The sequence below is a fragment of the Peromyscus eremicus genome, chromosome 16_21 (genome assembly GCF_949786415.1).
Source record: "Peromyscus eremicus chromosome 16_21, PerEre_H2_v1, whole genome shotgun sequence".
Classification (NCBI taxonomy): domain Eukaryota; kingdom Metazoa; phylum Chordata; class Mammalia; order Rodentia; family Cricetidae; genus Peromyscus; species Peromyscus eremicus.
This window is the reverse complement of record NC_081432.1, coordinates 11725006-11752829: the sequence shown is the minus strand read 5'-3', so window position 1 is coordinate 11752829 and position 27824 is coordinate 11725006. Positions and strand designations below refer to the sequence as shown.

General features: G+C 45.9%; 1 protein-coding gene across 1 annotated transcript in view; it reads left to right on the top strand.

Annotated features, from left to right (window-relative positions):
• The window catches only part of Specc1l (sperm antigen with calponin homology and coiled-coil domains 1 like), a 112307-nt gene extending 84775 nt beyond the window's left edge, over positions 1-27532 (top strand). The window contains exons 14-16 of the mRNA XM_059281650.1: positions 22748-22864; positions 23396-23455; positions 24933-27532. Of these exons, the coding sequence (XP_059137633.1) occupies positions 22748-22864; positions 23396-23455; positions 24933-25022 (267 nt within the window). The 3' untranslated portion in view covers positions 25023-27532. The remainder of the gene's footprint in view (positions 1-22747; positions 22865-23395; positions 23456-24932) is intronic.
• Positions 27533-27824: the final 292 nt, after the last annotated feature.

The window sequence follows — 27824 nt, the reverse complement described above, 5'->3', positions numbered from 1 at the left end:
AGATGTCCTTTTCTGGCTTCTGTAGGCATGAATGTGGTGTATACAGTATATAAAATAATGAATAAATAATCCCTCCACCCATCCACCCCTCCAAAAAACACCCAAAACCATGTCTACAGAGCGAGATCCAGGAAAGGCGCAAAGCTACACAGAGAAACCCTGTCTCGAAAAAACCAAAAAAAAAAAAAAAAAAAAAAAAAAAAAAACACCCAAAACCAAGAATGAATGTTGTGTTTTGTCAGATGTTTTATCTGTGTCTGTTGAGTTGATCCTATGGTTTTTCTTTTTGGTTTGTTGACAGAGGAAATTAAATCACTCAGTTTTGAATATTAAATCATTTGTATTTCAAGGACAAATATTAATGGTTAATGGAGTATTATATTTTCTCTTTATTGTTAGAACCTATTAAGAATATATTTAGAAGTTACATCGCTTTGTTTTTGTATACTTTGTCAGTATACGGCATCAAGATATGTTGACTTCCTCGAATAAATAGTTAGGAATTACCTCTTTCGGGTCTGTGGAGATATTTGTGAATAACTGGCATGATTTTTTTTTTAATGTATTTGGTAGAATTTCCCAGTGAAACCTCTGGACTTGGGGTTTTCTTTGTGGGGAAGTTTTTAACTAAAAAAATCTGATTTCTTTAATGGATACAGACTGTTTATCTCTTTATCTATGAATGAGCTTAGTTTTAAGAAATCTGAGTTGACAAAGGTATTCAGAGTATCTGTAGGATTCCTTTTATATATAATAGTGTAGTGGTTTTTTTTGTTTGTTTTTTTGTTTTTTGTTTTGTTTTTTTTTTTTTTTGGTTTTTTTGAGACAGCGTTTCTCTGTGTAGTTTTGCGCCTTTCCTGGAACTCGCTTTGGAGACCAGGCTGGCCTCGAACTCACAGAGATCCACCTGCCTCTGCCTCCCGAGTGCTGGGATTAAAGGCGTGCGCCACCACCGCCCGGCCATAATAGTGTAGTTTTTATAGTCTTTTTTTCTCAGATTAATCTGCCTAGAAGTTTATCAAATATATTTGTCTTACCGAAGAATTGGTGTTTGGTTTTGGTTTTGATAGTCTCTGTTATTTTTAGTTTCTCTTTCATCAATCCCACTGTAATTGTTATTGTTTCTTTCTTGCTCCTTTGAGTTCCATTTGGTTTTGTTTTTGAAGGAGGAACAACTTATTTTGTCTCACGTTTCCAGAAGGTCAGTGCTTGGTCACTCAGACCCACGGACTTGGGCAGAATGGCGTGGGTGCAGGGGCGTGTGTAGAGGGGCTGTGGGGCAGGTGGGACCGAGGAAGGCTAACTTGCTTTTCAGTTCCTTAGGGTGAAGAAAGTTGATACCTTGAGTTGAAGCTTTTCATCTTATCAGTTAACATTCTATAAGTTTTGATGTGTTCTATTTTAATCCCAAATACTCTTTAACATTTCTTTTCATTTCTTTCTGTTTTATTTTTTACATAATTTTATTTTGAAACAGTGTGCTGCGTTGCTTAGGCCTTGCACTCCTGGACTCAAGCCATCCTCCTGTTGTAGTCTGTCAAGTAGGTGACTGATTTAGGGTTTTGACCCATGGGCTACTTAGAGAGTGTTGTTTGGTTTCTAAATATTTGAGGATTTTTCCAGAGATCTAAATGTTTCTAGTTTAATTCCATTGTGCACAGAGAATCCTTTCAAATGTATTAAGACTCAGTTGAGGACTCGGACTGTGGTCTGGAGTGTTCAGAGGATGCTCATCTGCTGTTGCTGGAGGGATGCTTTGTAGATGCTGGTTCAGTTTCATTGTGAGAGTCGTGTCCATGGCTCCCCAGCCTTAGTTTTGTGAAGGACACTGAGGAGGACATTAGAATCTCTTGGCAACAGTTACACATTTCTCTACCTGTAATTCTCACGGTTCGGGGCACTTTGCTGGTTTCTCTCTGTATCTGAGACTGGCCTAGAACGTGAGGCCTTTCTCTTGCTCCAGGCTCCCACATCTTGGGATGGCTGGTGTGCACTAGCTTGCCTAGCTCCAGAAACTTACTGGATCCGTAGATGTTTATGATTCTTTCTCTTGAGAAATTTGCTTCTGTTGTTATGAAATGACTTTTTCATCCCTGGTGATATCTTTTATTCTTAATTTTACTTTTTCTGATAATAATATATATATACTTTCACTTTCTTCTATTCATTCAGCATGGTATGTGTATTTTTGTGTGTCTTGAGTATACACAGGTGTGTGTCTGCATGTGCCTGTGCTTCCTACTTCTGTACTTATGCATGTGGAGTTGGAAGTCAACCTTGGCCATTGTTCCTTATATTGCCCACCTTCTTTGTTATATTTTTATTTTTAATTATGTGTCTATGTGTGTGGGTATGTGCATACATGCAGGTACCCTTAGAGTCCAGAAGAGTCTGTTAGGTCTCTTGGAGCTGGAGTTACAGGCAGTTGTGAGCCATCTGACCTGGGTGCTAGGAACTGAACTTTGGTCTTCTGGAGGAGCACTGTACTCTCTTAACCACTTCTCCAGCCCCTTCCCTCCCTCCCTTCCTCTTTCCTCCTCTTTTTGTAGAGTCTCTCCATGGCTTGAGCTTGCTGAGTAAGTTAGGCTGACTGACCAGCCTAATTTGATCCTCCCCCAACCCTGGGGTACAAGCACTGCCCCTGGGGCCCTCACGCTTGCATCACAGGTCCTTTTCCAACTGAGTGATCTGCCTAGCTCCTCTTGTGCTTCTTTTCGGTGGCAGATAATTCATTAGTATCTTTATTTTAGTACTGATTTTTCTAAGATCTCTCCTGTAAATTCTGTCATAATTACTTAAAGTTTGTCTTAATTACCTTAAGAAAGGAAAGACAGGATAGCAGCCTTGCCCCGGTGTAGTCTGGTTTCTTTCTTTGCACTGTCAGTCTCGTGTATGTGTCTCACGTGCTACAAACCTGAGTGTAGCATGCAGAGGAGACCAGAAGAGCTGGTTTTAGCAGGGCCACACACTCCTGCTATTCTTACCTCAGGTTTTTGTAGCCACTTTTCATGAATAATAAGGTTATTTGCCTTGAGTTGATTTCCAGTGTTCGAAATGGTTATTTTTGAAAATTTTTGTGTTGTTTTTGAATTTGCTTTTTAGGGGAAGTATTTGTCTATCTTTTGCTCTACCACAGTCAAAAATTTCCTAGCATGCTTTATTTTGGTATTCTCTCCCCTAACCTCAGTCCTCTTTTGACTAAGCAAAATCAAAGGCAGGACCTTAATATTCATTCTTTCAAGGGTGTGTCTCCATGGTTTAGAGTCAGCGTAGTCAGAAATAGTTAGGAGATAAACCTTCCCAACATCCTTTGTGACAGTAGAGCATTCACAGACAAGCAGGGGAAAAGGAGGTTCTTTCATAGAGTGTATGAAGTGACTGTGCTCGACTCTCCAGCTTGTGAGTTGTGTGTGTACAGATGACTCTTTCTGCCTAAGGAGACTGCCTTCAGAGCTTAGGTTCCTCCATTCTTGCCGGGTCCACATGCTGGAGCAGAGGAGGACGCAGCAGGAGTAGGGAAGCCTCTTCAGCTGACCCATCCCATGTTCTTGTTCCTTTCATCCCTTCTGGTTTTCGAAGAGGACTGGAGTATTTTTCAGAGAGATGGGACAGTGTGCACACACACACACCCCATTCTCCTTTTTCTCCTTTCTCTTCCTACGGCTGCGCTCGCTCCATGATTAGAATTAGGACCAGGCCAGAGAGGGTGGAATGAGAAAGGGTAGGCAGACTGGAGTCCTGCTGGAGACACCAGTTACAACAACATGTTATAATTCATTTCCTCTTCTATAACTAACCTCTCAGGTCACAGGAATGACTTCCCAGAGCTAAATTAAAAAGGTGCAAGTATAGATAAGGTTTTGATCTGAATCAAATCTAAGTTGGAAGTCTAAATCTCTTCATTTTTCTTTGTGTTTTACATGGAAACTGAGTATGTGAAACGATTTTATTGTTTGTAAATATTACTGTGTTCCAGGGGTTAAAAATACTTGAACAAAGGGGAGAAAGAATAGCCCGATTTGTAGCCCCACCCATTCTTTCTGTGGTGTGTGCCCACTAAAATGTGGCACAGTGCAGCAGAAAAATGGCCAGCATGTAGCATCCTCTGCCTTGATGGCAAGAGGTCGTCATCTGGAGAGCAGCGGACAGACAGGAGCTTCACATTTCTCCAGGGCGCCACCAGGGAATAGGAAAGCTCAGGGCTTCTCCTGGGCTCTGGGCTCTGTGTGCTGCAGAGGTTAGATGGTGGCTTTGTGGTCACGGTGGAGAGAAAGAGCTGTTTCCTGTTTTCAGGGGATTCCTTTTAATGCCAAACATAGCAGCTGGGAAACAAAGTTTTCCCAGAAGCAAGTGTACTTACTGCATTTTGTCTAAACATGATTTTGACAGCATCTATTAACATCTATTTCCAGAAATGTCAGCGCTATAATTTTAAAAAGTTAATTCTTAGTACTGTTACATAAATTACTTTGATCTGTGTCTTGAGTCTTTGTTTTTGAGAAAAGAGCTCTCACATTGTAGCCCAGGCTGTCCCCAAACTTGCAGTCTCCCAAGTGCTAGAGTTCAGGTGTGAGCCATCATCCCTTGCCAGCTTGTTGTAGCACACAGGAGGTGAGACTACTCAGTCACCTCTCCCCCTCCCTGGCTGACACAATTTGACTTTCCTGCATAGGTGAGGAAGCAGAGAAATGACAAGACCAATTCTTAAATGCCAGCTTTGAACTTCTTCCTTGTAAGTATTTTTAGATCTACAGCCAAAAGCCATAGATTTGGGGAGCTGTTTGATAATGATGCCCTTCCAGCCACCTGGCAGTCCTGCCCTGCTTACAGCAAGAATAGCTGCATGGAAATAAGTATTATTACTTCACCAACACGGTGGGCTCTGAAAGCCCCAAAGAGACTGGCCTGAAGAGTTTGAATGGATTTCTAGATCCTTGTCTTTCCACTGGATGCAGAAGTTCTGTTCATTTTCTGTGCATTTTGCCTCCATGTAGCTTCTACCCATGATGTAGAAAAACCTGCTGAGTGTAGTAACATGTTTAGTTTCCAGTGTTCTTGGTTACCTTTAAAATAATTGTCTTAAGGATGAATTTCCTTAGATGAAAAGCAAGACACTAAACCCACACATGATGGTATATGTCTATAAATCCTAGTATTTGGGAGGCAGAGGCAGGAGGATCAAGAGTTAAGTTTTATCCTCCAATTCGAAATGAGTTTAAGGCCAGCCTGGGCTACATAGCTACATTGGAAGATCTTATCCCAAAAGACAAAGAAAAAAGAAGGAGGTAAATACTGAGTCAGCACCTCAAATTCTAGTCTCAGAAGTTGGAGACTTGTAGGTTCAGGCAGGGGGATCCTGAGTTTGAGGCTAGCCTGAGGCTAGACACTGAGACACTAACTCAAGTGAAGGTGGAGAGGAAGGAAGGAATATAGCTATCTCCAGTCTGACCTAGCGTACGCAGACTGGGCCTTTAATTTCTTAGGATATGGAACCTGCAGATGAGAGACAAAACATGCGTGTCTGTGACTTTACAACTGGGTCTCCAAGCTCTCAGCTACTCACTCTTTATATATTATGCTACCCACCCCCCACGCCCCCAGCAGCATTCTGATTCTTCAGTAAGTTTCCATAAGTAGGTATTTTTATTATGAGCAATGCTAAGAACTAGAAGAGAGACCAGCTAAGTAACATTTTCAAGATCTGCTTAATTATTTTATTTAAAGCAGAATCATTAAATTGTCTGATTCAAATAGTTTTTAAAAATTCATTGTAAATAAATGTGTGCAGTCCCCTTTCCTGTGTTTCATCTGGTTCAGGATGCTAGCTCCATGGTGTGGCAGCTACAGAGGAGCTGAAGTTTGACCCGTTGATTTCATTATATAGATGATTGCCTTGGATTTCATAAATGAGTTTAGCCTGAGGGCATCCTGCTATTTCAGGTGACCTCTCCATTTGTAGAAGCAGCTTACTTATGAAGACCGCCACCTCCTGATAAATCATTCTGGAAAGGACGCTCAGCCATTACACTGTCAGGAGCGAGGAAAGAGGGGGAGGTTTCTTTTCTGAATGGGCTTTTTAGGTCTGAGAGAAAGAAGGCTGGCCTGCTCATCTACAAGCACCATCCAGAACTTAATGGCTTCAGATAATGACTTCATCTGTTTAGCTCATCACTCTGCAGTCTGGGTGGGGCATAATGGGTATATCTCTCCTTCATTTAGTTTCCTCAGAGGTGGCTCAGTACTGCCTGCAGCTGGAATCATCTCTTGGCTATCTCCCTCAGGACTGGTGGTTGGTGGCTAATGGCTATGACAGAGCCTCTATACATAGCCTCTCCTAGCGACACCTGCCTTCTAGGGCCACATGTCATGAGAGAGACAGGTCAAAGTGTCTCTCCTTCTGTGATCTGGTCTTGGTCATGTCCTTTCTGCCACACTGGTTTTCAGGCAGTGATGAAGCTATGCCTGTTCACAGGGGGCAGGAAAACAGGTAGCACGTCTTGAGGGAGTTGTGACAAGTTCTAAAGAGAATGTGGTCCAGAAAGATTGCTGCAGCTATATGCCCCGAGAAGCTAGTAATATGACACAGGCTGGACACAGCCTTATACTCTTTTTAAAAATAAACTCTCCTTCCCAAGAAGGAGCAATCTGGGGGAGTAAAGCAATATGAAGGCAAGAATAAGTGACAGTCTAGGGACGCATCCACACTATTCAATCCGATGTGTCTGCAGGACTTGGAAGATGATCACCTAAGATGTAGCTTGTATGCTGGAACACATAAGGAGATGAGCCCTGCCCCTCAGCAGCCATCCAGGTTGTCTTTCATCAGATGTCACCTTTTTACCAGAGGTACTTGGGCTGTGTCTGTGCTGACCATAGTCCCTCCTACTTAGGTCTCCAGGCCCTGGGGTACAGGTGCACATCAACACAGTGGGCACAGCTCTGAAAATGAAAACGGAGGATTTCTGGGTTCCTGAATGTTGCTTGTTTGTAGACCTGGAATGCCTTTTAAAAAATAGATGTATTAAGGCATAATTGATAAGTATTAGTAAGCTGCATATAAGTTTTTAATTTAGTAACTGATGACATTTATATACTTGTTAGACTGTAACCACAGGTGACAGACACATAAGTACATGAAGGTCCTCATGCACTTTGTACTTCTGCGGGCGCTGTGTATCATGTGTACAGTTTTTAACTTGATGTAAGTGGAAATAATTTACACAGTGGGAATCGCCTCTTTCACTTAGGATTATTTTGAGAATCAGTTCTGTTGTACATGTCAGTAATTCATTTCCCTTTCTTCTGAGTAGTAGCCTGTGTTATAGGTGTATCACAGTGTGTCTGTCCATCTTCTCACTAGCATTTGGATTATTTCCAGTTACTGCTACTATAAGTAAAACTTCTAGGTACCTTCATGTGCATGTGTTTATGTGATAGTTTAGCTTAGCTGCTCTTACAAAGTATCATAGATAAACAGAGTATCATATAAACACATGCACATGAAGGTACCTAGGAGTTTTACTTACATTTACAAATAGAAATAATTCTTTTAGGTCTGGAGACAAGAGCTGGAGTCTGAGATCAGGGTTTCCAGTGGTCAAATTTTGTGAGGTCCATGCCCCAGGTTACAACTTGCCATCTTATATCTTCACATGGTAGAAAAAACAGAACTATCTGGACTGTTTTGTTTATGCTTGGTTTTGAGATAGTCTGTGTATCCCCATCAGGCCTGGAACACACTGGGTCAACCAGACTGGTGTTGAGCTTTCACTGATCTCCTGTGGCTGCCTCTCAAGTGCCAGGGTTGCAGATATGCACTGCTCTATCTGGCTTGGAATTTTTTTTTCCATTATTATTAATTTTCTTCTTCCTTCTCTTCCTCCTCCTCTTTCTCCTTCTCCTCCTTCTTCTCTCTTCTTGGAGACATACGGACTCAAGCAAATTCCTGCCTAGTGTACCACCCCACCCACCCCCAACACACACACACATATTTGAAGTCACAGGCATGCACCACTGTATCTGGCTTGAAATCCTTTAGGACACTAATGCCATTCAGTGGGTCTCTACTCTCATGACTTGATCACTTGCCCAAACCCTGGCTCTTTATACTTCACTGTAGAAGTTCAGGTTTGAACGTGTGGGTTTGGGAGGGACAAGAGCATTGTCTGCGTATCTTAAATGCACGCGTGAAGAGAGGATCTGAGGTGAGTTAAAGCAGCTTAAGAAGCTGCCAAGTTGTCTGTGGGAGGGGCCACATCACTTTTCTTTCCACTAGTGTTGGAGGGCTCTGGTTCTTTCCTCTCCTGGGCAGCTCAAGGCCTCAGAGAGTGTGATGTGCAGCTTCCTTGTGGTTTAGTTCTTATAGCATCTTTCCATAGTCGTGTTTGCTACCATATAATTGTTGTTCTGCTTATTCTCTTATTCTGTGTTGTTTGTCGACTTTTAGGATTTCTTTAAATATTTTGATTTCAAGTCCTTCATAAAATGCCTGGCTTTCAAACACTTCCTCACTTTCTATTACTTGCCATTTTTGCTCTTAATATTTTTTAAAGACACAAGTTTTTGATTTTAATAGCATCTAATTTATGAAATTATTTTTTAGGGAAATCTTTTATGGATGCTTTGGTGTTACATATAAATGTTTGACTACCCCAAGATCTCAAAGAATTGTTCCTTCTTTTCTTTGGAAAGTTTCTGCATTTAGGTCTGAGTTCATCTCTGCATATGGTTTAAGACATAAATTGAGGTGAGCTTTGTAGCCTGTGGGCTCTTAAGTTGGGGAGGATTGTTTGTGATAGATTCAAAAGCATCTTAAGGACAGAGTACATGGTCACACTGATTCATACAGGATGTCCCATAATATCAGAGTTGGAGTAACATGAAGCAAAGAGCACAGACCTTTCCAAAGAGAAGGATGTCTCACCGGGTTTAGAATGGCAGCTCTAGAAAGGATGGAGGGAAAAGTGTGTGGAAGCGGGTTCTAGGTCATGGGCTTTTGAGTTTCTACTGTTTCAGTGCCCTGTGTTTTCATCCCCACACTCTTCAGAAGAAATTAAGTGTAGAGAAAACAAAGTCTGTGACCTTGTTGAGCTAAGTGTCAAGTGGGATGAGGTGTTGCTCTCAGTGGCAGTGGTACTTTGGGGTTACGCCTGCTAAGTGGGGTGCTTGTTAGGAGCACCTCTGTAATGCCGACTCCTTCAAGTGTCTCAACTTGTGAAGAACTGTTTTCTGTTTCTGTTCTAAACCATGAACTGTGTACATAACCACTGACCATGGGCAGCCGGAGGGTAATTAAATACAAGTAGGAACAGTTTGTAATCTAGAGCATGACCTTTGTCCTCGGGAACTTTCAAATTATTTCTGAAACTATCATTTCCAAGCCTTTTAGAACTGTGCCTTTTCCTGGGCATAATGTAACCGTTTTTTAATGACTCAGATTCATCATTGCAGATATTTTTTAGTTACATCAACATGGAGTTTTTTGTACCCTTTGTATTTCTGTTGCCTTTGCTTTTCCCTTACGGTCCTCAACCCTTTATATCTTGTTGCATCCTGTGTTGTATACCAAGAAAACAGCAAGAAAAACTGGTAATGAACTCATTTGCAAAATACAATCAGAAACGATGGAGTCAGGAATGAAGTGTCATACATAGGGCAGCGGTGGTGGAGTACATGTTCCCCTCTAAGGCCTGGTCAGCTCTGTCCATCATAACAGTGGTGTCTGTTACATCCTGGTCCACAGTAAAATCTCCTATGGTTTCTCTTAACAATCTGCTGTAGTAAAGGAAAGTGAATTGTGGGGTTTGGGGCTTAGAGGAAGCAAGAGTGGCAGCACACTGCCACCTTTCCAGAGGTTTTTACCATTTCCTTCTGCTAGAACTACCTGGTAGGTGTACAGAGTAACACTCACGGGATTAAGAGAACAACTCGGTTGCTGCTGCAGACAACAAAAGAGGTTCATCGTAAGGTGAGCATGCTATGAAGAGCGTCTCTTTCCTGAGATCATTTCCTTTCCGAGCTCCTGTGAGACCACAGCATTTCACATCCAGGATGTCTGCACTTGGATGGCCTGGGTGTGCTCGGTCAGGCTAAATACATGACCCGAATTTCAGAACTAGGACAAACTATGCCAGGAAAGACCAGGGGTCCTTCCAACTCTCCTGTGCCATCTCAGTGTGAGGGAGTGAGGCAGACAGGTAAGCTTCCTGAATGTGAGTTCCAAGACAGAAGTGATGTGTCCAGGTGTGTGGAGGGGTTCGCCATCAGTACAGTGGTCCAGATCTTCTCACTGTATATTGATTAGTAGGATGCTGTGGTTTTAGGGATATATTCAACCTGTCTGTGCTTTCAGATGCTCTGGACTTTGTTTCTGGATTTGTACTTCTCTTGGTGTTTTCTTATGCCTGCATATTATTCATCAAGTCATGGCTGACACTAGAAAGCCATCAGATTCTCTGCTTAAGTCCTTAGGTAGGATGAAGCCCACTTTTGAAGAGTCTCTTTGGGAAGCAAGGTCATGCAAGTGCAATTCTCTGAATGTACGCTCTGAAGGCCCATGATAGAGGCTTTCTTCATCTCTGGGCGTGGCTAGAGAAGAGGAATTTGAAACCACTGTGGCTATCTTTTGGTACCCAGAAGCCTCTCCCGAGGGTGAGGAAGCAGTGTTTTACATGTGTTTTATGTTTTTGGTTGAATCAACACTGTCTTGTGGTCAGGAGTAAGGAAGGCAAGAGAAAGCACAGTGTGCCAGCTCCAGTAAGAGGAGCTGCCTGCTTTACCAACTGTCCTATTGATCCTCATACGTGGTTATTGTTTCCATTTGCATGTGAGAAGAGTGGGACTCACACGAGTGAAAAGCCACGTGTCATCAAGATCTTCTAGCTAGAGCAAAGTGGCACCAACATCAAAGGCCCTGCCTGTAGAAGTCTGAAACTCCTGACGCTCTGACCTCGCTTGCCCTTCTCAGTATTGTTCTACTGAGAAGGTATTTTCAAATCCATATGCAATACTTGCCTTGATTTACAGTAGAGAGTAGTTACTCTCTAGACTAAAGAGGCGCATCCCTTAAGCAAAGTTCTAGCATGGATCAAAGAGCCTTTGTGGAGAAGGTACTAGAACAAGGTTTCTGTGTTGGTTGCATGGGGTGCCTTGGTAGAATTCACATCCTACACTTTCAGATCCACAAAATTGATAGCTTTTTTTTTTCTAAGAGTAAACTGAAAAAGGGCCCCCAGGGATATTTTGTAATGCTTAATTTTCGTCCCCTCAAACATACCTATTCTCTTATGCGTTTGGGACAGGCAACGCTTCCACACAGTCACACTCCCATCTTGCTTTGCCAAGCCTGTCCCAGAGCACACACCAGGGCAGATGTTTGAGAGTTACTGTGTGTGCCCTCTGAAGTCAGAATTACAACTTGGTTTTTAATAACCCCTGGCATAGCAAAGCTAAATCTGTGGAAGTATCAAATCTATAGAAATGTTAATTAAGAAAAACAAAACTAATTCGTAAGCTGCTAATAAAACCGCTTACAGCATGCCCTTAGTTCATCATTGGCTGCAGCGCAGTCACCAGCTTTGGACAAGCACTCATCTCCTCCCAGGAACTCCTGAGTCTTCAGGACTGTTGCTATCCAGGTGTTTATATGAACATCTGTGTTGAGTTCTTCTAAGCCTTTACTATGGGAGTACCATCATTAGTTATATGGTGGCCATGTTTGACTGGCTGAGGACTTGTGAGGCTCCTCAGTGGCTCCAGTGACTGTCATTTTTCTTTGGAGTTTGGTGGTGAGGATGAAACCCAGAGCTCTGCATGTAACAAGCATACACTGGACCATTGAACTGCATCCCTAGCCTATTCTCCTTTGCTGTTTTGAAATGTCAGCCATCTTAACGGGTGTGAAGTGGCATTTCATGGTGGCTTCAAACATGTTTTCCGGATGATTAGCGGTGTGGAACACCTTTTCATAAGTGTACTGGCCACTTCAATGCCTTCTTTGGAGAAATGCCTGTCATGTTCTGGCCCATTTAAATTTGGGCAGATAGGCAGGTTTGTTTGTCATGGGAATAAAATGCGTTCTTGTATACTCCTTCCAACCACCGCCTGGAGGACTCTAAAGCCTCTCTAGCCATTCAGTTTCATTGTAGCTGAGAATATACTGATTTGCTTGAATTAAGATGCACATAAAGTTCCACATTGTATTTGGATGGCATGTCCTTTTTCAAAATTTATGTCTATAAAGTCCTTCTTCTTTTCCTTGAGGTTTCCTATCAAAGGAACTATGTCATGTGTGCTGTGTCCACATTCTAGATGCTTCTCACCAATCCTGGTGCTTCTGTCCCAGGTCACATTCTGTGAACCAATCGGAGGGAGGGCAGATCTGATCCCAGGTCACATTCTGACAGAAACTGGCTTGAGGAGCTGTGTGCAGTAGGAATGATTGTCTTTCTGTGGTGTCACTGCAGGTCGTTGTTACGCCTATTCTTTCTGAATACTGTCCCTGTAACTCTGGGGTCACCAGACCATTAGTGTAAAACCTCTTTATAGGGAAATTCTTGTCAGCTGTTTGGTTGGCTTGATCCCGTTTTGGTCAGGAAAGTCCTGTTGGGTTCATTGTCTTCCTTGATTTCCCAGCTTCCAGGCTGGGCTGGGTGTGTCCCCTGCCTGTCCTCGAACTTAAGGATTTCATGTTATGGACAGTCTTGCCCATTACTGCCTCATCTTGGTCCTCTCTCACATCCCCTAAAGAAAAGGTGTAAAGAAAACGATGCCCTGACCTTCTCTAGACAGTTGGATCAACAGCTTTAGGGTTGAGCCAGTATCTTAGCTGGGGTTTCTATTGCCGTGAAGAGACACCATGACCATGGCAACATTTATAAAGGAAAACATTTAATTGGGGTGCTTACAGTTCAGAGGTTCAGCTTATTATCATAATGGCGGCATGCAGTCAGGCATGGTGCTGGAGAGGTAGCTGCAAGTCCTACATCTTACAAGCAACAGGAAGTGATGTGTCTCACTGAGCAGTATCTTCAGCATATATGCGACCTCGGAGCCCACCCCCACAGTGACATACTTCCTCCAACAAGGCCACACCTCCTAATAGTACCACTCCCTATAAGCTTGTGGGAGCCAATCACATTCAAAACTTGGCAGGTGATTGTGGTATGCAGGGGGGGATTAAGGGTCTCCAGTAAGACCGGGCCCTGCCTTTGGAGGCTTACCAGCTCTGCCCTGCTGCCTGACAGGAACTTAAGGAGGAAAGATTTTTGCTAATGGTTTCATGGCTACTTGGCCCCAGGTGTTTGAGCAGAAGGTCAGGCAGCTGAGTGTGTGGTGGAGAGGACTGTTTAGTCCTAGTGATGAGGGGTCACAGATGTAACAAGAAGGAGCCAGGGATAATATGCCTCAGGTGCCCACTCCCAGTGGACCTCCTGACTCCAGGTAGGCCCTACCTCCTAAAGTTTCCACAGCCTTCCCAAATAGTGCCACAGTTCCTATTCAAACTGTGACAGCAGGTCCCAGCGTCTGGACTTCGTGGTGTGTCATCTTTCTCCTAACTTACATCTCCTTGGTCAACTTCAGGAAGAAAGGGCATGGTGCCACGGGACTCCCACATCTCTCCTCTGGGCCTTTTAACAGCACTGAGAGAGAGATTTAAAGAAGAGTTTATTTTCAATTTATTTATTTATTTATTTTAAATTGCACCCCCCCCCCCCCAGCATATCATACCCAGGCTCCCAAACAACTTCCAAGCCCTACCCCCTGGCAAGAAGGTAGGCACCTGGAGTAACTCGCTCCTGCCTATTAGGTTTCTTTTTCACTTTACATCACAAAACTGGTTCTTAATGAAGATAGCTGTACCATGTGTGGTCTGCAGACTCTGCTTTCCATAGCCAAGGGCATACGGAAGTAGATGATGAAACATGAGTCATGCCCCCTGGCTTCTTGCCAGATACCCATAAAATGGCATTTCCTTAAATAGATCAGAACTTTAATAGCTATTTAAAGAACATGTGGTCTTTAGAGGTGATTTGGTGGCCCTTAATTAAGTTTCAGACAAATTCAAACGTTTTTAGATGTGTGTGTTATGTGTATGTACGTGCTTGTTTGTGTGTACCTCTGCACACGCATATGGGGGCTAACGGTCTGTGCCAGACATCTTCCTTAATTGCTTTCCACCGTATTGTTTTGAAACAGGGTTTCTCACTGAACCTGGAACTCAACAATTAGACTAGATCGCCTGGTCAGCAAGCCCCAGGGATCCTTCTCTATCTATCTCCCCAGTGCTGGGGTTACAGGCATGTGCCACTGCCCCCAGCTTTGTGTGGGGGTGCCAGGACCGTAGCATAGGCCCTCAGGTTCACATGGCAAGCACTTTACTAACTGAGCCGTCCTCCCAGTCCCCATTTTTAGATATTTTGTGGCGTTTTCAATATATATTGAGATTTCTGTACATCTTAGCTTTCATGTCCCACCCCTAAACTCCCAGTGCTTTCAAGGGAATAGAAGTCAGGCCCATCTGATGGCCATTGACAGACGCTCATCCCTCAGAAAATTAAAGGTGCGGGGGACTAAGGTTCTCTGCTCTAGGCCCTCCAAGGTAAGTGTCACAGGTGACATCACATTTAACGGATGAAAAGGTACTTTATGTATTCGGCATATGTCTTAGGGTTTCTGTTGCCGTGAGGAGACACCATGACCACAGCAGCTCTTAAAAGGAAAACATTTCATTGAGGTGGCAGCTTACAGTTTCAGAGGTTCAGTTCATTATCGACATGGTACTGGCAAAGGAGATGAGAGTGCTATATCCTTCAGGCAACAGGAAATGGTCTGAAAATCACACTGAGGGAAGCTTGAGCAAAAGAGATCTCAGAGTCCGCCCCCACAGTGACACACTTCCTCCAACAAGGCCACGCCTCCTAATAGTGCCACTCCCTTTGGGGGCCATTTTCTTTCAAATCACCACCGTACATTATTGTAGACATTTCCTGACTGACACTGTCTGGCTTCTTAAAGACGTAGTTTCACTATTTAGCCCAGGCTGGCCTTAAATTCTGGATCCTTCTTCCTTGGCTTCCTGAATGCTAGGAGCATGGGCCTGTGCCACTACACTTGAGTTCTTATTGGATATTTCTTGCACCCCTGTTTTCTTTCCTTTTTTTTTTAACATTTTATTTATAAAACCCAGTTAAATTTTAAATTTTTTTTTTAAAGATTTGTTTATTTATTATGTATACAGTGTTCTGTCTGCACATATCCCTGCAGGCCAGAAGAGGGTGCCAGATCTCATTACAGATGGTTGTGAGCCACCATGTGGTTGCTGGGAATTGAACTCAGGACCTTTGGAAGAACAAACAGTGCTCTTAACCTCTGAGCCATCTCTCCAGCCTCCAAATTTTAAAATTTTTATTTTATTCTTCTCTCATGCAATACATCCCAACTGCAGGTTCCCCTCCTCCCAAACCCTCCCCCTACCTGCCCTTTCCCCATATCCATGCTTCTCCATTTCCCTTCAGAAAAGAGCAGGCCTCCAAGTGATACCAACCAAACTCGGTATAATAAGATGGAGTAAGTCTAGGTAAAAAGCCTCCTATCAAGGTTGGACCCGGCAACCCAGTAGGAGGAGCACTCCTGTTTTCACAAACATCACAAAACCTTTGTTTCTGTGTCCTGTGCCAGGCAGAACTAACTGGTCTTTTGGGTAGAAAAGCCCAAAACTGATGTGAAAACTAAATGCGAAGTGAGAACTCAGCACTAAAGAACTGGAACTACAATTACTAGTATATCTTTAGCTCCCTGTTTGTTTGTTTTAGAAACAGAGTCTCATTATGTTGCCCAGGCTGGCCTCAAACTCAGAATCTTCTTGCCTCAGAGTACTGGAATTGCGTTTTGGTGTGTGTCACCTTGCCCAGCCCCTTCTTCTTGTTGTTTTGGTTCTTAAAGTGATTATTTCTTAAGATTTAATTTACCTTTTTATTTTTAATTATGTGTGTCTGTGTATGGGATATGCACACTTGAGTGCAGATGTGGATAGAGGCCAGCAGCATTGGAATCACAGGCAATTGTAAGCGGCCTAATGTGGGTGCTGGGAACCAAACTTGGGTCCTTTAGAAGAACAGTATATGCCCTTAAAAGCTGAGCCATCTCTCCAACCCCCAGATTTATTTTAATTTTAATTATGTGTATGTGTGTGGCTATGTGCATTGACTGCTAGAAGAAACCAGAAGAGAGGTGCCCAGGGAGTTGTGAGCCACCTGATGTGAGTGATAGGAACCTACCAAGTGACTGTCAACATTGCCTGCCAACAGTAGAAAGAAATTCTATACAGAAATTGGTATACATTTCTTTCTCCAGAAAAGTGAGTTTGGGACTAATGACATGGTTCAGTGGGTAGAAAGAAGCATTTGCTGCCAAGCCTGAGTTTGGGTCTTATGACCTGAGATTTACATGGTGGAAGGAGAGAACTAACTCCTACAAGCTGTCTTCAGCTTGCACACACACACACACACACACACACACACACACACACACACACTCACACATGGGATCAGCTGGCCAGCATGGCAGCTGCCCTGTAGGAGTTAGGAAGTGACACTCTCAGCCTGTAACCTTAATCTGCAGTGTAGAGGTGCCCCTGGGGAGAGCCCTGCAAGATTGAGATCTGCCTGTGCACCAAAGGCTACTTGTAAAAACTAGTGTCCATTGTAGGTCTTGTGACTGAAAGTGTGGTCCTATTACTATTGTAGGGTGTGGCCTTCGTGCGTGCTCTCCTCCTAAGTGGCCATTGCTCACTGTCACTTCAGAGTTCTTTGTGTCCTCTAGGCCTCTGAGCAGCAGCACTGCTACATTGGCCTCTCTTTCTCCCGGCTGTCATTTCCACTCATCGTGTGGTGCTGGGGATTACACCTGGGCCTCCTCTCCTGCAATGGTGGGAACGTTCCTACCGCTGAGCTGCACCACAGCCCTTATCTTTGGAACACTCTCTTCCTTTGCGTACTAGTTCCTCTTCCCTTCTTTGCTCCTCTTTATTCCCCATTAAGGGTTCTTTTCTTCAGCGTGGCCACTGCTTTGGGGAGTTCCAAGACCTCCTTTCTCCTGACTGCTCCTCTGCACCATCCCTGGGTGACTAGGGCACCGATAGTCCCATATTTTCTCTTTCACTGAATTCTCAGTGCTACTAGGCCCCTCTCTGTTTACAAAATACCTTCGAGTTAACACATCTAAAAATGTACCTCCTGTGTGCTCAAACCCTGTTTCCAGTGAGTTCTACTTCTGGGAAGGTCACTATGGGTGTTTGGTTATTCTTGGGCCTACATGCACTTCCCCTTCATGCATCTAACCTGTCACCAAACGGATTTGCTTTAGCTCTCAATTACGTCTATAGCCTACCTTCCTTTCCCCTCCTGCTACAGACCTCTGCAGTCAGCAGGGCACCCCACCCCACCCCACCCCAACCCCACAGCCCCAGCCTCCCAACTCCCATTGACTCTTCTGAGTCCCTTTTGATTCCTGTTCAACCACACTTCCCTTTGCAGCCTTCTTTTGACCCTGGACTGTGTCAGATCCACATGTGGGCTTGTTTTACTAGTCAGCCACCCCTGAGTGCCAAGGCCTGACCCCAGGGCCTGGCCTTGGGTGAGGATCTATCAGATGGGCAAATGATCCTCAGAAAGAAGAACTCTGCCCCACACCTTTCCTCTCTTGTCATCCCCCCAGGTTCAATTCCCCTCTCCCAGGCGGTCCTAGGTGACCATATTTAGACACAGACCTGAGGTGGTCACTGTCTCCTCGGGGGACTCTGGGCCCTTTATTCCTTGCTTGTTTAGTTCTTGGAGAATTTTATACAAGGTGTTTTCATCATAACCGCCCCCCACAACTCCTTCCAGATCCACTTCCCTCCCCATCCACTTTGTGTCTTCTTTTTTTCCCTCTTGTTTTTATGGTGATCTCCTAGAGTCTTGCTTATGTCTGCAGAAAACAGATCCATTTGAGGAGGCAGTGCTAGTCTTGCTGTTTGAAGCAAATGATGATAGATTGGGTGTCTTAGTGTCTGCCTTCTTCACAGTGAATAGACAACTCAGGACTCTTCAGGTGTCCCCTGGAGGCTTAACAATTCATCACCATGGTGGACTGACACTCTATATCTACTTTACTGAAGCCAGGGACAGCTGCTATCACCTATGTGTCCAGGAAGTGTGAGCCCTGGCCCTCCCCCATCCACAAGCTTCACACAGTGCTGCTGATTTGGGGTTTTTCTGAGTCACAAAAAGTTTAAGTTTTTACCAGTTGCCAAGAAAACCGAAGGGTGACATTTATTTGAACCTTGTGGGCAAGTAAAGTGACAAAGATTGTCCCCAGGCCAGCCCATCTGTCTTTGCTGTTGGCCTCAGGGGGGTGTTTATCCTTGAACTTGGAGAGACAGAACTTTAGGCTGCACCTGCTTCCCTGAGGAGGCCAGACTGAGAGAAACAGGAAGAAGCTGGCTCTGGTGGCAGTGGACTTGCTGAGGGCCCGGGATTTCCCACCCATCCTGGCAGCCTGGAGCCCACTCAGCAGGCCGATTTTGGGAACAGGTGGTAGCCTCTGCAGGGTGGGGCACTTGGACATTCACTGGGTGGTGCAGGGAAAAGCTGGTTCTCTGGTACCTTGGTCTGACTTTTTATTATCCAGCATGTTTCTTTTCCGTCTCTTCACCGGTCCTGTCGTTCTATCTGTCACTGTACTGTAATAAGCACGTGGCGAAGAGCTTCACACGTGGGCAGGGTTTCCTCTCTGACTTTTCTAGCACTGAGCTCTTTTTTTTTTTTCCTTTGCAAGCCAGCTTGGTGTTTGCAGACCTTTGTAAGTCCAGCTGACATTATTTTATTAGTAGCAAGACTTTCAGCCTTGACCATTAAAAAGAATAAACTATCTGGAGTGGCTGGGGCAAGAGACCTGCTCTCTGGAGCTCACAGGCTTCTTCCCACTTTCCAAGGAGCACTCCTCTGTCCAGGCCTGGCAGCCTTCCCTGCTGAGTGTTTTGGGAGCAGATCTGGGCAGAGGCTAAACTGGTACTTAGGGTTCCTTTGGGTTCAGTGCTTAATAGCCTCATAGTCCTCATATTCCTCCCAAATAGCTCACCTCCCACCACCAGGGGGTTGGGAGCTCAAGACTCAGCCAGCTTATCTAGGTTTGGGCTTTATTTTGATCTGAAATGTTATCATCAAGTATCAGACAAAAGTACCTCTCACCTGGAACCCCCAGGATCCTTGGTCAAGCCCAGGCGCTGCTGTATCCTGTGTCTGTTTCGAGGGGAGGAGCGGGGTGAGGAGGCACAGGGACAGCAACAGCAGCTTCTCCCACAATAGGGTGGGGTTTGTCTGGAGGAAGCAGGCCTTAGCAGGCAGCTGAGGTGCAGGAGCCTCTGCTGTGAGGCGTAGTGAAGTTAGGCACGTCCACAACCCTGTGAGAACTGCCTCTGTCCCCGGGAGCAAAAGGGGGCACCGACACAGGAAGAAGGGGTTTGTCTTTTTCCAGCAGTGAGTGACCTCAAGTGAGATACTGCCACTGGTCTTGCATAGAACTCTGTGTCACTAAAAAACTTCCTGCTTGTCTGTACAAAGCCTGTGCCTTAGCTTCTACATCAGTCACTTAGATGCAGGTCCTGAAAGAATGGAAAGGGTTTGTCTTTTTTCTTTTCATTTTAGTGTCATTAGTGAGCTTTCCTCTTTGGCATTTTGTAAACCAGAGACCTTTCCTGTTCTTTTATACTGGACCTTGCATACCATGTCATTCATCAGTCCTGGCCCATTCAGTTCTCTTGTGTACCTCATTTTTAATCTCCTTTCTGTGCCCAAGTCTGGACTTACTTTGTAAATACATCACTTCCTCAGATCGTGGGTCTTTACTCAGATACCATCTGAGCAAGTTCCCTACCAGTGAGAACTAACTCCGAGAGCCACCACACTCTTTTTAAGACTCGTCCAGAATGGGCTGCCCCTGTGGTAGAGTACTAACCTAGCATTTGTGGGAACCCCCCATCCCAGCACTGCAAAAATGATGGTGACAGAAAACTCCAGCTAAGCAAGATTTAGATGCTTCTTGTTTAGTGTTTGAAACAAAGGCTCAGTCCCTGTCATCACTACTGCTGCAGAGAACCTTGGGCATATGTTTCATCTCCCAGGTCCCAGGTCCCTCAGATGGAGCTGGCTACTTTGGATGTCTACTTCCTAAGATTCAGATGAGAAAAGGGACAGTCAACTGCACATGAGTGTATGCCTGCACCTCATATACATCTGGGAGGGGAGGTGTCTTCTGTTGGCAATAACTGTTGTGCACCATTTATTTCAAGGTGACTAGAACATCATCAGAAACCCCTTGGGGGTGGTAGCTATTAGCCAGAGTGGAGACTCTTGGGGAGGGGAGGGGAAAAGAATGACCAGGGAAAGCTGATCCAGTATGGTACCAAGACAGAGGCTTCTGATCAGACTCAGGCATCTGGGGGAGGGTGATACCAGTGAACACTATATGGTAACACCCTTCTGCTGTGGAATAATCCTCTTGTATACTGTAAAGATTTGTCACTCGCATTGGTTTAATAAAACGCTGATTGGCCAGTAGCCAGGCAGGAAGTATAGGCAGGGCAACCAAACTAAGGATGATGGGAAGAAGGGCAGAGTCAAGAGGTATGCCAGCCAGCCACTGAGCAAGCAAGACGTGTAGAAAATGAGTTACAAGCCATGAGCCAGGCGGCAAAGCAAAAATAGAAATATGGGTTAACTTAAATATAAGCATTAGCTAGTAACAAGCCTGAGCTATTGGCTGATCATTTATAATTTTTTTTTTTTTTTTTTTTTTTTGGTTTTTCAAGACAGGGTTTCTCTGTGTAGCTTTGCGCCTTTCCTGAGACTCACTTGGTAGCCTAGGCTGGCCTCGAACTCACAGAGATCCACCTGGCTCTGCCTCCCGAGTACTGGGATTAAAGGCGTGCGCCACCACCGCCCGGCTGATCATTTATAATTTTTTTTTTTTTTTTTTGGTTTTTCGAGACAGGGTTTCTCTGTGTAGCTTTGCGCCTTTACTGGAACTCACTTGGTAGTCCAGGCTGGCCTCGAACTCACAGAGATCCGCCTGGCTCTGCCTCCCGAGTGCTGGGATTAAAGGCGTGCGCCACCACCGCCCGGCAACTTTTTTTTTTTTTTTTTTTTTTTTTTTTGGTTTTTCGAATCATTTATAATTTATACTAAGTCTCCGAGTCAGTTATTGGGGAAGCAGCTGCCGGGACAAGGAGCAGGCAGTTGGGACAGGAAAACTTCCATTTACACCCTTCAGTTCCTAAGTCAGGTGGAGCACTTTGGCCACCACTAATTTATGTCACCTATCCCTCCAAGTCCAGTCAGGTCACCATCCTTTTGTTTTTTAATCTGCCTTCCTTCTCTGTACAAGTTTATGAAAGTGTTGAAGTCAGATGGGAGAAGCAGGAAGCAACAGTTATCAGGTTACCTATTGCTCCTGGAGCCATTGCACTCAGCAAGGCGTACTTGGTGAAGGTGCTTCCAGAGGGCAGTGTTCTGTGCACACACTGTCAGGGGCAAGAAAATGCACTTGGTAGTGAAGCTGATGGCCTCGTACTGCTCCGTGAAGGGACCACCTAGATCTGTAGACAGTAGCCAGCTTGGACACAGCCTCCCAGCTCAGAGCTTGGTCTCTACTACTTTCAGGATCTGCCATTTTATAAAGCGGAGTGAAAGTGGTAAAGGGCCTTATCAACTGTAAAACTACAGCCCCTTGCAGCTTTGAACAGTGTTGGGTTACTCTGGGGACCTCTCGTTCCTGGAGGAGTCTCCAAGGGTGGGTGGTTTGCCTTACATAGTGAGATTGGACTTTCTTACCTCAGGAGGCAGGCTCTTGATGCAGTTGAAGGTGTAGCATGCAATAAACCGAGGTGTGAAACGAGGTGTTGAGGAGCTGTTGATCAAGTATGTGCCAGAGCCTGGTGCACTTGGGGTGCTTTTCACCTTCAGTGCACGTGTCAGCCCCTGAGCAGAGCGTGTCTTCTCATGTGCATGCGTGCTTCTGAGGTGCATAGTGGCCGAAAGGATGGGGGTTTTGTTGTTACTAATGTCCCTTCCCTTAAGCAAACAAGTGAGTTTACTGGAGTTCCTCAGAGGAGTGGGAGGGCCTCCTTACAGGAGCATAGGTTATTCAAAGGCAGCAGTATCCATCGAGATTAGTCACGAACGCCAAATCTCTGTAGCTCCCTACACAACTTGCAGGCAGATAGGAGTCTCCTCAGTGTTACTGGTGTTTGTAACAGAGTCTCTCTCAGTGTCTGTATGTCTCAAGATGGCTTTGAACTACTAGGATTACTAGGTGTGTCTCACAATGCCTAGCTTGAAAATCTTTGAAATGCTTTAATAAGTAATGAGGAACCTCATTGGTTGTCACTCACACCTGGCAGGCAGTCTGTATTGTTACCATAGCAGGCCTTGGAGAGGCCTTTTCATGTGTGGAACAGCCTGTAGATCATGTCTCAGGCCCAGGCCTCACCAGCAGGAACACCAGTCTGCAGCTGGCAGGTAGGTGGGATGGGTGATCCATAAACGGCCTGGTGATGGTCACAGGGTAACTTCTGGGACATGGCCCACAGCACACTCTGGTTCCTCCAAAGTGAAGTCACATGATGGGAGGCCGCTATGTCCTCCGTACACAGCATTCCTCCGGAGAAGATCAGAGAATACACTACATCCCTCTTTTTCTTTTCCCTCAGAATATCGACATCACAAACTTCAGCAGTAGCTGGAACGACGGGCTGGCTTTCTGTGCACTGCTTCACACCTATCTCCCAGCCCACATACCCTACCAAGAACTCAACAGCCAAGATAAGGTGAGCACATAGAGGTGGTGCCTTGTTAGTGGGGCGCTCCCTCCAGCCTTGCCGCGCAGCAGCCTGTCCAGTCCTTGGTCTACCCAGAATGCCCTGTAACATCATTCCTAGTGGGAGTAGTTGGTTCTTCTTGGGTGACAACTTTTAGGATCCAGGGCTTTAAGACATGCCAGAGAAAGCTGACCGTGGCATGAGCAGTCAGGGCAGTGCCAGCTAGCCTGGGCTAACCTGTAACCAGCACTTTTGCTCACAGCCTCTTCTCCACCATGGGTCTCAGAAATGACAAGGCAACCATTCTTCCAGTCCAGGCTGTGGTTGAGGTATCCACAGGGGAGAAGAGCCTTTCAGCAGGCATGTGCTTTAGCTCTTGGGGAACTGTACCCGGTTAGCTGAGGCCCTTGTGCTCAACTTTCTGAGCAAGGAAAGAGAAGGTAGCTGGCTGGGGAGGAGGGTGTCAAGGCCCATGAGGTCTTGTCTGCCCTCATGACCTGCCACTGTCGATACACTGCACTGACATGATTTCTTTTACAGAAAAGGAACTTCACCCTGGCTTTCCAGGCAGCTGAAAGCGTTGGAATCAAATCCACCCTGGTAAGCCCACAACTTACTGAGGAGTTGCTGACAGTGCCTTCTGCCTAGGAAAAGTGGTCACAGGTGGGCTGGGTTGAGGGTGTTGAGTGCTCGTGGGATCTCAGCTGCTGCACCAAATGCTTCCCTGAGGAAGCATCCAAGGGGTGGGTAGCTCGTGATCACGGTCCCAGCAGCCCTCGTGTGGGGCTAACCTCATGATTATCTGTTCCTTAGCAGACTCTCTGGGTTCGGGGGAAAGTGTCACTGTGAAATGCATTTTGCACAGGGCTCTGTAGCTTTTGTTGGTCTGGAGGGTGAGGGCCAGGAGCATCCTGAGTCCAGAAGATGTTCTGGAAGTGGCACAGCCCTGCCCATAGTTCCTCACAGGGGCCATAGGAAGGTGCTGAAAATACTGCTCCTGATGCAGAACACGAGTGGTAGAAAATGAAGGTCCTTTCTTAGGCTTCTGCCCTGCCCCAGCTGAGCTCACACAGACAGGCACCTGGCAGGAGCTCCTGCTGTCCTCCACAAACCTGTCGATTCCAGATGCAAAGGGATGCTTCAACACCTAGAGAGACAGTGCCCAGACCTTCTCCTGCTCAGGGCCGTGCACAAAAGAAAGGACCCTGTGGCACCAGAACGTTCTTAGGACCCTACAGTACCTGCAGGTCTCCAGGTCTGCCTCCTCAGCCATGGGTACCCATTACCTTGACTTGCAACGCCTTCATGGGCCTTGAAGGAGTATTTACATTCATAGTTATACTGAATATATAACGTGTCTTCTGAATTCATAGAAGCAGGCTTGCTATGAGTAGCTTCTATCCAGCTGTGTAGGAAGAGATCAGGTGCATATTGCAGTAGGACATTTCATACCAAGTACGAAGTGTTCTCGCGCATGAAAAGTGGTTAGGTGTTTTAGCCTTAAAGGGAATCTCATAGTCAAGATTCATTCACTAAGCCTTATTTTCTGAGTCTTGAGTTGCTCAGGGTAGCCCTTCTCACCCCACATGCTCAGGGACACTTCTAGGTTTCTCCACTGTGAACAAGCCCCCAGACTACCATTTTGGTTGCAGCAGGCACTTGTGACAGGTGCTGAGACACTGGGGCCAGGAGCAGTCACTTTCCACACCACAGGTCACAAGTACTCTGCTGAAGGCAACTGAAAGAGAAAGTCTTCGGTAACTTCTGACACACGATGGTACTGTGACCTCCAAGTGTCTCCAGAACCAAGGGAAGTCCTTCCAGCCTTGGCAAGCTATGCCTGGGGCAGAGAGGAGACCCTGGTGGCACAGGAGTGTGACTTGGGATCCTGATAGGAAGGGGTGCTCACCGGGGCCGTTGGTGGAGGTAGAGCAGGTACTCAAGGCCAGTCCTCTGAAAGAGGTAGGAAGCCTTAGACTAAAAGCTGTCTACTGCTTGCTGGGACTAGAAGCCCGTGGGATGGCCTGGGATGGCCTGGGAAAATAGATGAATCCTAACCGAACCTCTTCTCTACCAGGACATCAATGAGATGGCACGTACCGAACGACCCGACTGGCAGAATGTAATGCTGTATGTCACAGCCATCTACAAGTACTTTGAAACCTGAACACACAGGAGGAGCTGCTGCTACCAGCTAAAGACCTCTGCAGTCACCAAGTGACACCAACACCATTAGCTAGAACCCCTAAAGCTTTCAGCGACTCTGGGCCTCCCTGCAGGGAGTGTGCCCAGCTCTAGGCCTCTGCATCGGAACTGGAACTGCAGACCAGGGCTCTTCCATATGGCCATCCTCAGGAGCAGGAAGCACAGCACACAGCCAGCTTACTTCCAGAGACCGTGAAGCTCCATCAGTGCCCTGAAGTCTGAAAAAACAGGAAGGCTTGTGGCCGGCTTGTCTTGGGAAATGGGATTAAATTGTGGGAACCAGGGGTTAGTGAAAGCTTAGCCATCGCACTTCTTGACTGTCGTCCATGTGGTTCCCAGTGCTGGGACAGAGCTGGCCTTGGTCCCTTTGTGTGGGCCTGCGTTCTAGGAGTGTGTCAGAGAAGAGAGTCATTATCCTTTCCATGTAACAGGACCGTCTTAACCACTGCAGTTTAACTTAGAAGTGTCAGAAACCCAGCTCACAGGCCCACAGCCAGCTGAGTCTACACTACCACCAAGCAGACTTTTGTCACCAAGAAGCAGGTGGCACACTCAGTGGGTGCTTAGCCACTTGCCCCTGGCCCCGGGGAAAAGACTGGTCACAAGGAGTTCTCCTAGTTGGAGTTGGTGTTTTATTATAAGCAATATTGGGAAAATAGCTCCGATTCTGTTAGTACCAAAGTCAGTTGTTTTAGTACAAATAGAAATTAAACACAAAATGTGGGTATTAGCATGGTGAAGGTGAGGATTCATGCAGTACGGAAAAGGAGGAGGCGCTTGAGGGAGCCAGAGATTCACGCCATTGATGGCTGCCCCTCCAGGGCAGGAGTTAAGACAGTGCCTTAGCCCTGCACCAGGACAGCTGAGCCCACACCTACAGGAGTATCCTGCATGTTGGTGGGGACTCTGGTAGAGGTGGCTCCATGCTGTGCCTGGGGTATGGGGCCTACATCACGAGCCAAGGCCTTACTCAATTCTGTTGATTTCTGGCTGGAATTTAGCAGCCCCTTTTCAAGAATAGGAAGCCCTTATCTCATGTGCCTGACACAGAAGTTGTTGTTTGAACAATGTCAAGACCTGTTACTTCCAGGATACACTCATTTGCCACCTGCAAGATACCATGAAGACCAGCCATCAGTAGAAATGGGGCCACAGCCTCAATAACTAGATGGATGCTGGGAATGTCTCCCAGGAGGCAAGCCCCGTTCAGTCACGGACCGAGTGAGGTTCTATGTTCAAGCATAATGCTTTATCCTGGGACTTTGGTGTGTCTATGGAACCTAGAGAAGAAAGCAGTTATTAGGAAGTGGGCTATGTCTGTATGCGTTGCCATCAGACAGACAGCCTCTCCATCCACCCCACCTAAATGTCTACATCTAGCAGCTTATGCTGCACAGTGTACCGGAAGCCCCCTGTTACTCTGGCTGGCCCAGTCTCTGGTCTCCCTTGGCCCGGTTCTGTTCTTGCTCTTGTTCTCTGATGAGACCTGTCAGGGTGACTGACTGTCCCTGTCAGAACCACTGTTTGCTGATGGGTCTCCACTAAACTTCTCCGAGCTTCCCGTCTCTGCTGTCATCTGCCTTCACTGAGGCCTGTCCACTGTGCACCAGGGTGTTGGATCTGAGGCCAGGCTTTATTTATTATGTCATGAAGAAGGGTTGTCTTGTTAAAGAGACTTTCCTGGGCTTACAGTTCACAACTTCTGTCCCTCGCTGGCTATAATGAGCCTAGCCTCATGCCAGAGTAGAAGTTGCCAGAGTTTTCGGAAAGTATTTAGAGTAAGTTGGCTGCTGCTGAAGGAGTATGTCCATATTGAGATAATGTTTCTGTTCTGGAATCTGTGGACTTGGGATAGGCCTGGAGCCAGTAGCCGGGACAGGTGGTGGGCTGCCTCCCAACCCCCAGACTCGGGGCAGTCATCACAGACAGGGCCAGGCTGCCCATGTTTGTGTGAGGGCCCACAAGTCTACAGGTAACTCCAGACCATTGCTTTTTGCCTTCTCTAATAGGCCCCTAAAAGAGCACTGTTGGCCCTGTGGGCAAGCTTGTAGATGGCCATGTGTTTTTAAAAGTAGTATTTGGGAGTTGGTAGAGTACCTGTCTACAATGCATGAAGCCCTGAGTCGAACCCCAATACCACATCAACTGGGTGTGGTGGTGTATACTTGTAATTCCAGTACTTGGGAAGTGGAGGCAAGTGGAAGATCAGGAGTTCAGTGTACTGTTGACTACATGATGAGTTTGATGCCAGCCTTGGCATGTGAGACCCTTTCCCCAAAATAGGTGATATTTGGAGGTTCTCTCATTCTAGGGCTGCTTCCTGGGAAGCTCCAGGATGTAAGCTTGCCTCTCTTCCCTACAGCACAAGGTTCACTACAAAAGGGCCAGTTACCTTCCTACTTTTCTCAGTCACAGGCTTCTGCTGATGAATGATACTTTGTCATTTTGTTCTAGTAAATACTCTTGAATGTATTCAATTGTCATGCTTTGAGTTTCTAGTTTGTTCTACCTCTCGCTGCCTCTCTGACCTTATGCAGGCCAGAACTGGAGGAGAAGGCATGGGTGCACCCTCCTCAGGTTCACCAGCTGTAGCACCCTGAAGGCAGCTCTGGACAGAGGGTGGAGGAAATGGATGAGCCCAGGGGTTCTGGCCTGCCCTGAAGCCACATGGTATCTGTGGCCCGTCTCAAGATCCCATCTTAGAGTTAGCATGTGCCACAGGGTAGTCCCTGCCTGAGTGAAGCCTCCCGAATAGCCCACACAT